Source organism: Seriola aureovittata, chromosome 2 (genome assembly GCF_021018895.1).
Source record: "Seriola aureovittata isolate HTS-2021-v1 ecotype China chromosome 2, ASM2101889v1, whole genome shotgun sequence".
Taxonomy (NCBI): Eukaryota; Metazoa; Chordata; class Actinopteri; order Carangiformes; family Carangidae; genus Seriola; species Seriola aureovittata.
Genome location: NC_079365.1, coordinates 9,647,692 through 9,659,986, shown reverse-complemented (window position 1 = coordinate 9,659,986; position 12,295 = coordinate 9,647,692). Strand labels below are relative to the sequence as shown.

Here is a 12,295-nt window from a genome sequence, read left to right as displayed (position 1 = left end):
TTCGGTGGGAAAGGCATTGATGAAAGGGAAAGAGAGGAAACCTGGCGTCTCTGACCTGTGAGTGTAATTGGTAATTGTGAGATCTCCAGGATCACTACTGATTTGCTCCAATGCTGTGCCACTATTTACAGTAAGGAGGAGAGAACCACACATTCTCTCATTACTGTACAGCCCATCATATACTATTTGTCCTCAACCCATCACCAGCACCGGGTGAATGACATATTCATAAAAGTTGCCATCTATTAAGAATCAGAATCATAAAGAACCAATACATGAGTAGCACCTCAGTGCTATATGTCCTCAGCATCATCACTAAGAATGTCCCTTTTCTTATATTATTTCTGATAAGGGGCCAATGATCAACTCTTAATTTAGCAAAAACACAATCATTTCTGTTCCGTTGCACATGCTGTAGCAGTGCCCAACTGGTTTAGGGGATCACTGTGTCTAAACACTGAATGTGGGTGACCTCTCAGATGTCCCCCAAATTTCTCAGTAACAACCTTCTTACAGAATTAACAGGTAGAGCTTCACAAAACTGTAATTGCTCAACCTGCCTGATACCTCAATCACCAGCGCTGTTGGGTTTTTAATAAAAATCTTAGCTCTGCATACTCTGATGATCTTCTTTTCACGCGAGGTTTTATTAGACACTAAAACAGGCAGGTATTATTTGTGCTTAAAGAGGTGAATCTTGCACTGCACCATCCCACCTGGTCATACCATCAGAAAACCAGCATTAATTTGTTCTATGTGCTATCAATACATGGGGATAAGGAAGTTTAGGACTTAAACTTTGACACAGAATGCAATCAAGCATAAAGTTTTAAGAAGCATCATGCATGGTACCCTTTAAATGGTCAAGCTTAAGCTTGTTTTTTCTCTTTTCTACAAATTGTTTGCACAAAATTCACTAATTCCCTAATCTACAGCGAAGGAATTGCGAGTTATTTCTTATTAATGCAGTAGTGTCCTTGTCCTGTCAAGTTCCCGTTCCCCCTTCTGTGCGTCTGCTGATGCAGATAATTCTCCAGCCTGTGTATGTTGAGCTGTTGCTTGTTGTTTATCCTCCTTCATAGCTTCTGCTCACCAGGAACACGAGCTGATCATTAAGATGGCACTGACGCCTCTCCACCGCTGCAGGGGTCCACCGCGACTCCTCCCGTTTTTACAAAATTCGTATAAAATAAAGCAACGAGCCGCTTTCCTTTTATGTTTGCCAACTGCTGCAGAATGTAAAGTTCATTAAGGAACTGACTGTAAACTCCCAACCCATTCTCAGATGTAAATGAATGACAGAAAAATGCCACATCATAGAAAAAGCAGACGCTTACACATCGAGCCATTAAGTGCCACTAGTTACACTAAGTACAGGGGTTGTGCTTGGTTTTGGGCAGTGGTCTGGTTTCTCTAATGTCATGCAAATGAGAAACCTGGTGTCCGTAATCGGGGTTGGGGATTGCAGAAATCCGATTAACCTGGCTGGTCTTCTCTTTGGCAAAGCCATTTTCTTGGCCTTAACCAGGTTTCTAATCAGCTTTCTCACATGTGCCTGACTTCATACAGAGAAAGTATCGCTGTGACAGCAGTGCAGTGGGATGGAAAGAAAAGATCATTACAAAGAAGAGATACAGCTTGGTATTGAAAGACTGCATTCACACCTAGTCTCTTTGTGCGTCCCGGGTGGATCAGATAGCTATCCATTCTCAAAAACGCTAAGTCTTTAATTCATGCTAAATGCATCCAAGCAGATTTAAGGTGGATTTAAATCTGATTGTTCAAATCTCTGTAGGCGGTTTGAGACTCACTCTAGCCAGATGTTTAAAAGGTGTAAATGCATCTGAGGCACATACATAATATTTACGACTCCTGTCACTATATCACTAAGCAGTCTGTGGAAATGGCCTCTCACTGTCTGATTTTCTTAATACAGCCACTGTCCTCTGTCCTGGTGATAACGGCAGCTAAAGTTAAGTTCAATGCTTCAGGTGATTCTTACACACACGAAAACAGACGTCCTCAGCTGCTGTAGCGTTCAGCTGATCTCTGGTCAGTTCAACCAGTGAATGATCTGTATGGCTGAGGGAGTGGCGTGAGTTAGAGCCCAAGAAGACAAACACATTTTTGTCTTGCTTGTGGTTCATAAATAAGGTTCATTAATGTGTTTGCGTTAGGTTATGGATAGTTAGTTTTGATGTCACAATGAAAAACAATTCATTTATTTTTTCAAGACAAAAAGATAAATGATTGTACAATCAACATGTTTTTCTTTCAATTAAGGCAGTAAAATACAAAAAGCAGGCATGCATACTGTAATTCAGTGTATTTCTTTCTTGCATTCATTTCAGCATTTTAAATCTTCCATTCAAAGTAAGGCCTGAGAAGGGTAAGAAAATGTGATTATTAAGTAGCAGTGGATCTATAACAGGTTACGACAGGGCATATAAGTACATTTAAACCAATTTCCTGCTTAACCTGATTTGTCTGAGTAAACTGGTTTTGTATTGTTTATTTGTTTAGAAGAAATGATGGCAGTAGAGGTCAAGAGTGAATATTTGTAGATGTGGAGGAAATGTTAGGTGAACATATTACTAACTGAGCTCGGTGTGTGTTTGTGGGGAGTGATGACGTCAGATCCTTGGTGTGAGATGGCTGAGCTGTAATGAGAATAGGGTGGGTGATGAAAAACCTTTAGAAACCAGTGGGACCTATGACCCCCTCTTTTGTTTCTCCCCAAAAAAGGAATGAGGTATGGTCTTTTCAGAGCACTGTAGTCACATCAGTGTGACATGAACGTTCACTTTTCAGTATGATGCAAAACAAACTCGGCACTCGGAACTATTCTGCCTGTTGTGTTCAAGGACAGCCGTATCACTCCTGATTCATAGTAGACAAAGAAAATTACTTTGCTACAAGTGCCAGCTCTTCTTTCAGGTCTGTTTTCAGCTCTATCAGGAGTATGTCAAACATAGTCACCACTGTGCATCAGCCTATTATGACTACTTTTATATTTTCATTTCATAACTGAGCTGCCAGCAAAGATAAGACAGCAAGTCTCAAATGAAAAATGCAAGACTAAAAAAAAGAAAACAAAAGAAAACAACAACAAAAAAAAAACTACAAGGTCTTTTATTGTGAATGCTTTTGAACTGACACACTCATCCATAAGGACACCTCAATCAAATCTTGAGTGCTTTGAGACACTTGTTGGTAATTTCAAACACTCTATTCATTGACTCATTGTAGCATGTGCTTCAATCAATTCATTTTCTTAGTGCAGTCACTCACCTCCATCTCTAGTTTCCTCCAGACATGATGTTTAGAATTGAGGCCAAGCAGTTCAGTCTAGGTTTCGAGGGTTCAATCCAGTGATTCTTGTTTCTCACAGTCTGAGAATCCTTCATGTGCTGTTTTCACGGACATGAGGCTTCAATCAGGGCCAAAAGAAGTGAAGAGGTCTGAAAAATTTCCAAATGCACTGTAACAATGATACTGCAACATGATTTGATAATGATTTATTTCATATTTTCTTTAATGTTTTTGAATCATTAGAGTACATTTTGAGCGGTGTACATTTTCACAGGCAGAGGGATTGCTGTATGTCCCCAGTGCATTAACACATTAAAACAAACATTATAAATTGGTAAATCATGCTGCATTTCTGTAGTAAACGAGTTCCTCACTTTCTTTCTTTTTAATAGTTAGCCTACAACTAGGCAAATAATTTAGATTAGTTTGGGTCATAAATGTGATACACTTATACATATGTATTAGTATATTATTATTTACATAACAGGTTTTGAGGTTTTGAATTTTCATAGTTACTTTTACATTTGAATTTAAAGTTTAACGGAAAATGCAAAACATGTAAGTGTTTAACTCTCAAAAACATGATACATTTGAAACGTGCCTGTCCCCCATGCCTCTCTTGTATTGCAGTACATTAAAGCTTTCTACAATAAGACATGGCTTGAGAGATATGGGGAGCCCATCGGAGCAGAGACAGCCACCCTCCTCTGGTCCATCACAGTGTCCATATTTGCTATTGGAGGCCTTCTCGGAGCACTGTCCGTCTCCTTTATCATCAAAGTACTTGGAAGGTGAGTTGCCTCACATGTGCTCATAATAATAACATGTATCACGGCAGTGTAGTGGTCCTGGACCGATAGGATGAATTGAGAATGGTGGATTCGGCCAGAAAACTTTGGGCTTCACAAAGGCTTTCAGATTAAACGAAGCGGACTCACTTTTAGCTGGTGCACATAACAATGGTGATGCTGCTATGGCTCAGCTTCAGTTCACAGGGTTGGATCCAAATGTGTAAGAATAAAGGACCTTTCTACGAAAAACTGAGTCATCATTCTACAGCATTCCGACATGGGCCAAAGTACTGCAGCTAAAACAGTGATGAGAAACAAAGAGGATTAAGAAAGGACAATATAATCACTTTACTTTCATTGTAAGTGAGTTCAGAATACAGAAAGAAATATCTGTAACAAACAGCATGAAACTGTTTGACCAGAAAATGATGAATTATATTTATCAATCAATAATTTTCATCTCATGATTTGGCAGCAGAAACAATTTTACATTTTGAAATGATCTGGAAGTGCGATATTAAAAAAAAATTTAAATTAAAAAAAATTATCACGGTTCATCTTGAGGTGTACATTATGAAGTAATCCATTACTTTATTTAGTATTCACTCTAAAGCCGGAGTCGGCAAATAGAGGTCCATGGGCCAAATTGGCGCTCATGGTCTGGCTTGTCTAGACTTATTAATTAGGAGGAAGGACTGCAATTTTTCATTTTTGCTCCTCCACCTTTTCTGGCTTGGTTCAAACATCCCAGGATATGACATACTATATATAACAGATCTATTTACTGCCTGGCTGAAGGTACAATGCTCCCACTTTTAGAGCTTTCTTCTCCTTTTTCTTTGTCTGGCTCTTGGTTCTCACTTTCTTTTATTACCCTCTAAACCTTATACAGTCTTTCTCCTTCCTCCAGTCCCTTTAAATCACTGTCTGCCACTGTCACCTCATTGCAGGAAATGGAAGAATTCACAATGTACATGGGAATTTGCCATTACACAGAACAAGAAAAGCCACAATGACTTTTCTCAAGGGATTCTGTAATTGGGTTTAATACGACATCCCTGTAGCACATAATACACTACCTCTGTTTGGTATTAGATGAGACTGTCAGGCAGGTGTTGATTCAACTGACTCAACATCATTTTTGTGCTAGTATTCATGGTACAGGGGGGATACACCCGAAACCTTGCCACTACAGAGAGCAAGAGATTACATAAGCACAATGGCTAACAATGTGTCAGCCATAGTCTTCTAGGTGCAGATTTTGGTGCACAACAGACTCCTCAAGAAATTCCTGAATCTGGGTCTGAATGAGGCTCAAACATGTGGCTGAGTCTCTTCGATGTTTCCTCCACTAACCACACTGCTGCTTCATCAGTAAACCGTGGTAAAAGTGGTGGTGGTGGTAGGCGGAGCATTAGGCCTGATCCAAAATGAGGAAGTAAGCGTAGATACAGTTACAGTTTTTTTTCCACCTTTTTTTGTGTGGGAAAACCATGTTAAACAAAATATGAATCAGAGAGTATTTTTTTATATAGTTTACATCATGCCTAGAGAGGAACTTAAAGAACCATTTCCGTACGTGCTCAGTCACGATTCACCAAATTCCCCGAAGAGGAAAACTGAAGCAGAGTTTATTTGTACCTCTGTCTGCGCTGATGTTCTCCCCTTAGTTTGCACTTACAGACACTCAGGATCAGTTAGTGTATTGTGCTCATTATGTATGAAGAACTAGAACTACCCTTCACTTGTCTTGCCAGCTGCTGTAGTGGACCCAGTGTGACACTCATTAGTTGTTTTCCCATCCAACCCCTCATCTCACTTGAATGCTTGGTGAATGAGACAGCTGGTCCTATAAAGTGCTGGCAGTAATGAATGTTGACATAAATACTGAGCTGTCTTACTGTGGCTTTTATCTCCTACTTACCACAAATAAAGAGAGCTATCATGTTGGCTTGTATTTTTTATAAAAATGGCCCTGGAATTATTTCTGTTTTTGATATAAAAAAAGTTACAGCCATCCATACGTTGCCTATATAAATGTTTGGGGTAGTTTGCTTCAGACTGAGAGACAGTGGTTTGACAACTTATCGTGCACTGTGAGATCCAGTCTGGCAGCCAGTGTGATGAGTTTTGTCAGGTTTCAGCCTAGCTTTGTTGTTTCACTGCCCCGGTGAACGACTGCAGAGCTGTATCCCCCCCCCGGGACACACTCTGACACACAGACGTCAGTGCTCTGAAATAATATACGTTCAAACGAATCCATTATCCATTAATGATGAGGATGTCGCTCTCGGAGCAGGGAAAGACTTATGACACTTTCATTCTGAGTCATTTGAGAAAATTAAGATGCCCTTAAGATTCACCTTGGATTTCTCAGGTGGCGATCCCCACTATGTTGATTAGGCCGAAACGTATTATTCATTCTCCCTCCATATTCTCTGCTCGACATCTGTGGGCCATCTGCTACTTTAGCACAATGTCTTGGAAAGGTTGAAATTCAGATGTCAGGGAGAAGAGTTGAATATATATCAGCAGATGAGGGCACATGGAGCAATCTAAAAGAGCAGTACTTCAAAGAGTGACCAAGTGGTTCATTAAAAGTTTTGCCAGTGAAGCTAAGGGAAATGCTTTTTCTTTTTTTTTTTTAATTCTTGAAGTCTGAATATTTCAACACAGATACATTCTTTATGATATAGAGTTTGTATAAAGGTCAAAGTGGTTAAACCTCCACCCCACCCAGTAAGTTAGAGCTTAGTTAGATTTATACACAGTTAAGAGAAAACACATTTGTCTCTCTAATAAAACAAACAATTGAGATTATGGTGCTACTGCTGTGGTGTCAGTGAGTGGATCTGAAATACATTGACGTGCTTCCTTTGACAGGGTTGAGTGAGGGAGCCTTCAACTCAGTTCAAACCCAGTCTGCTCTTGAGACACTCTCAAGTGTGTAGGAGGAGACCTCAGTGTGAGACGAGCAGAACGATCAGACAAAACTGCTGCTAAAAACCGAACCAAACCAAAATCAACTGGAAAAAGCACATTTTCCATCAACCTTTGACATTAGATAATAAAACAAATTTTTACTCTTAATCACCAACAGACCAATCATCTTAGCTAACACGAGGATTTCCTTAAATTGATCCTTCTTGTTGTAGCCTCCTAACAATCCTCAAGCCTCATCAATTTCCATCTCATTGATACAGGAGAGAGTTGGATTTGGTCTCCATTACTCAGTCCAACACTTTGACAATAAATGAATCATATCCATCATCAAATACTTTCACTGGGTGCAATGCAGTTCGAAAGCTACAGGTCTTTTGTTGGAAGCGATCTGAACAGATCTTCAGTCAACAAACACTACGGACCTTTGTGAGGTTTCAAGGGGCAAATTAGGTCTCGTTTTGAAGGCGTAAGAGGGGTCTTGAATACTTGCCTGGTATCGTATCGTAGCTTTGTAGTCAGAAGTCAAATAAGGCCAATGAAAAAGCAAAGTTAAATCTGAAAGCCAGGCACGAAACACCACAGTTTGTTGCTGATGTGAAGCACAGGGCGTTCATGGATATTGAACTTAAACTGATATACTGTATTTACTATCAACCTGGCACATAATTTGCAGGTTGTTCTTGATGTTCTCATATGAAATTGTTCTGTAACCATGGAATTTGTGTCAGTTTCCCAGAGGTATTTACACTTTGCTGGCTGTTTCAGGGCAACATCCTATTAATAGATTTAGAAATGTTTGATGTTATGTGCACACGAGGGCTGCCTGAACACGCACCATTAGTTTTAGTCTCATATGAGAAGCGAAGGCCCAGATTCAGTCCTGCCCTTCAGGTTCTCTGAAGGAACCATGTTAATGGGCTGCATTCCTTTGTGGATTTGTACTTTTCCTCAGAATACACACTCAGTCCATCCATTTCTTTATCCTCTTGCAGCCATGAATGCCACTCTTGGTTATTGTTCTACATTAAAGCCCTTATGACCACTCTCATCTCTGCTAGTTTTGTTCAAAACACCTAGTTGAAATGGATTAGAACTTGTATAATATTCCTGTAGGATGATTTTAACCTGTGCTAATATAGTAGACATTTTCTTCTCTTACAGCATTTTCCAACCATTTTTTCTTTTTGACTATAGAAAGGGAACCTTGCTGGCGAATAACAGCTTCGCTGTAATAGCTGCAATGCTGCTGTCCCTGGGTGAGAAGGCAAAATCTTTTGAGATGCTCATCATTGGCCGACTCATAATGGGGGTTGACTCTGGTAAGAGTTTATCTACTCACAGCTCAAAGTTTGATCAAAAGCTGTACAGACTTGAGATTGTCTCAGAAAGCCTCTATTCAAACATGTGAGATGTGGGTCCTTTAACGTTGTCCTTGGATTCCACTGAATGCCCCGTATTAAAGTTTCCAAACCTTAGACATGAATGTAATTTGGCTTAAAAACCATATTTATCACAACAATGATGTCACCATTTTACCATTTTAACAGTCTACACTTTGATCACAGCTAAACAGCCCAAGCAGCCTTCAGGCAAATAAACACACATTTACCTGAGTTGCTGAACACCACCCCAGAGAAAGATTCAACTTTTCAAAAAATGCTCATATCTTACCTGCAGCTTCAAATGAGATCGAAACGTTTGCAGCTCAATTTCAAAAGTGGTTTGTTAAGCTAGCATGAAAATAACAATAAAGTATATATATATCCTCGGCAGAGATCAAGGATCACTTACTTGTCAGACCTGAATGCACTGATGATCAGTAAACAACACGACTTTGATTATAGGTGTCACTTTCTCTTCTGGCTGCACATCTACAATCATAGAGGAAGAGCACAATATCAGTGCTTATTCATCCCTGTCATTTGTGTGTTATGTTGCCTGCAGACACACATTTAAGGGAGATGAAACTGTAGTTAAACTGTCAGACAGTAGCTTAACTTAAAATTAAACAGAAATGCAAGAAAAAGACTTATTTTCTAAGTCGATTATCACAAAAGTTGTGTTTATTTGTAGAAAAAAGTGGAGCCTGAACTTTCAGGCAAGTTTGACGTCTTAATACTGAAATATAACTCGGTTTTGGTAATACCGCCTCATTACATGTGCTTAACTCTGAATATACCCCATTGCAATCAGTGACGCATATACACATTCACAGCAGAGCACAGTCACTTGCTTACACTTTCGTTATTAATGTTGACATTTTCCATTGCACAGGTCATCTGTATAATTATCCATAGTGATGCCCCACATTTCTTGGCAGTTTAGCGTTTGTCAAATGTTGCTGGAGGTTGGATACTATCAGTGTAGGTGTTAGGCTTGTGGTTTTTCTGTGCTTTAACTCCTGCTTTTGCATGATTTTAATGTCTTGTTTTATTCCTGGTAGGTATAGCTCTCAGTGCCCTCCCCATGTACCTGGGAGAAATTTCCCCAAGACACATCAGAGGGTCCATTGGCCAGTTCAACTCCATCCTGATCTGCCTGGGAGTGTTCACAGGACAGGTGCTGGGTCTGCCTGAGCTGCTGGGCCAGGTCAGTGTTGTTAGAGATTATAGAAATTTACAGACATTTATGGTTAGCGGTTACTATTGCTAGAGTAAAAAAAAATCTAAATTGGGATAACAAAGTGAAGCCTTAGTGGAGCTAATATTGAGTTGTGCAAGAGACAACCCCCACAGAAATCTCTTTTTGTGGAGAAGATTTATTGACTTTGTAGGGGTCTGGAGAGAATTCATTGATTTTTTTTTTTTTGTTGACCTTAATAAAGTCTAAGTTTGCTTTGGGGCCAAGATCCAGCAAACACATAAGAACTGCAATATAAACTGCATTTCTACTTTGCCTACAGCCTTCAGCCCTTCTAGTTGCTGCAGATGCTGTTGATAGGTAATTTGTACTGACTCAACATTACATGTTGAATTTAGAGCTACTACCAGTCAAATGTGAACCCATCCTGACTTAAGTGATGCTTTGACTCCTTTCGCAGCACTAGACATCTGTGGGTTGCCCAGACACTTGTCACATATTCCAGCCTACTCTACAAAGCTCATACAAACATACACGTAGGGAATAGAATAAGATTTATAATCTCCAGGTCTCCAGGTTTACTTCCTCTTAATAATAAACATGAAGAATAATGAAAAACAAGAATGAACCTGTGTAGGAAAACTGTTTTTTTATCTACTGCAGAAGATCTGTTAAAACAATAATGGCCCTGAAAATCCTGCTTTTGAAGCTGTCTAGCAAATAAAATTGCTGCATCCCCACCTCAAATGTTTTCAATACATTTTAATGCTTTAGTATTGCTGTGTGCAGTCAGAGGCGCCATATCACAACATACCCATCGTCTGTTTGGTGTAAATCTTTCAACATGTGCCATAATAGATTTTGTGTGAAGTGACTCTGTGAGTACTGCGGCGCTCCTTTGTGGTAAATGGTAGCAGTCATGCAGTACTTAATTTATTCAAGAGAAATGCCAAAAGTTGTTCAGACGTTGAAGAGCTGTATCACGATTCAAGTTTCAGCTTGTGTAAATTCATCTCATTCAATCAGTGTCAAATCAAAATGAAACATGATGAACATAGAAACTTTTGAAGGAGTTCACTATTAGCCACAATGCTGGGGAGTCCGTCGCATTTCATTTTTTGAGGGTCAAACTTTGTCGAAACAAATTAAAAAAAAAATCCGACACAACATAGACATTGAACTCTGTCGGTGGTCTTCACCTATTTAGAGGAACATGGGTGCTGTTTGAGGGCCCGAATGTTCACATCTTAGACAGAGAGGACAGATGGTTTGAGAAAGTTGCAAAGCAGACCACATCAGTCTGAAACCTGCACTGGACATTAGAGTAGACCTGCAGCACCAGCGGCATCATTCCCTCGTTGTTTCAGCCAAGGATGGCTGCGGTGTCCTTAATCTCTAATCACAGTGCCATCTTGACATCCCATTGGTTTCAAAGCAATTCACACTTTAATTCTTGAGACTCTGGTAACTCCTACATATATGGCATGTGAACTTGCGAACAATCTCTGCGGCTCTCATGTGACATCGAGGTGTGAATTAGCTATAAGGTTTTAAAGGCTGAGGACTTTCCATTAGTCAGTAGAGCTGATAAAGCGTCATGAGAGAGTGGCATGACTTCTTCAGGTCCACAGCAGCTACAGTCCAATAGACAGTCTCATTTCGACCTGACATTCAAGGTCCTCCGTTCGCACATACTGATTTGCCATCCCATTTTTGCTGGACAACTGAATAGTTCAGGCCATCTCAGCAACACGTCTTCCAGCCACTTGAGTAATTAACTCACGTTTGTACCTTGCACAGTGTGTGACCGGTTCTATCTGTCCCTTGTTTCAGTAAGATATCGGCAAGAATTCTGAGTCACACTTTGTTTACCCTAGAGGAAATGGTATCCAATCCCCCCACCCCCATTAACCTTAATGACCCACTTTACATAAGTTTAGCCATGTTGACTCGACCTACTGCTGAGGCATTTTTTATGATGATCGTGATCCAGTCCCCAAATACACAATTGATTATTCATGCGCTTGGCTCACAGTTTATCTTTTTAGGGCCTAAAACAGACATTAGCCAAAGGCACATACACTTTGAAACCCAAATTTAGTTGTGTAATGTGAACAGAAAGCCAATGATATAACACGCTCCACTCCTGGCACATTCTATTGACTTAAGCTCACTGCTTACTTTTGGCACTGTTTTAAAAAATTAATGACTGAATGCAGTTCTCCTCTTAATTTCTCTCCCAAATTGAAAACATGCGGTTATATCCTTTGGCATAAATTAGTCTATTATGTAAGAGTGACCTTCTGTTGCTATTCTTCTAGGGCTGTAGGCGAAATGTGTATATTACTATTAGGTTTAGTTTTCAATACAAATACTGTTTGTACTACTACTCCACATGAATACTGATAGTTAAATATCCCTTTCAAACCAAAGCCATTGGGTGTCAAATTCACATTAAAAGGAAAATACGTTATAAAACTGCTACTCGATGCACCACACTTAACAAGTCAGTTAATTGAGAACTATTAATTGCCCTGATTGTAAAACAAAGGAAAGATGTTTCAGATCTGTTCAGATACAGCTGTTATTCAATGAATAAATAAATGATAAAATCAGAAAATGCTGACGTATTGAGCAACGTCAGTTATGATCTGTCAAGCACTAGTGAG

At 39.7% G+C, this 12,295-nt stretch overlaps 1 protein-coding gene across 4 annotated transcripts in view; it reads left to right on the top strand.

The window, feature by feature from the left end:
- The window catches only part of slc2a9l2 (solute carrier family 2 member 9, like 2), a 105,981-nt gene that overhangs the window by 15,026 nt on the left and 78,660 nt on the right, over window positions 1–12,295 (top strand). For all 4 annotated transcript variants that reach the window (XM_056387005.1, XM_056387023.1, XM_056386998.1 and 1 more), the window contains 3 exons: window positions 3,943–4,103; window positions 8,241–8,365; window positions 9,490–9,635. In XM_056387005.1, coding sequence (XP_056242980.1) covers window positions 3,943–4,103; window positions 8,241–8,365; window positions 9,490–9,635 — 432 coding nt within the window. The remainder of the gene's footprint in view (window positions 1–3,942; window positions 4,104–8,240; window positions 8,366–9,489; window positions 9,636–12,295) is intronic.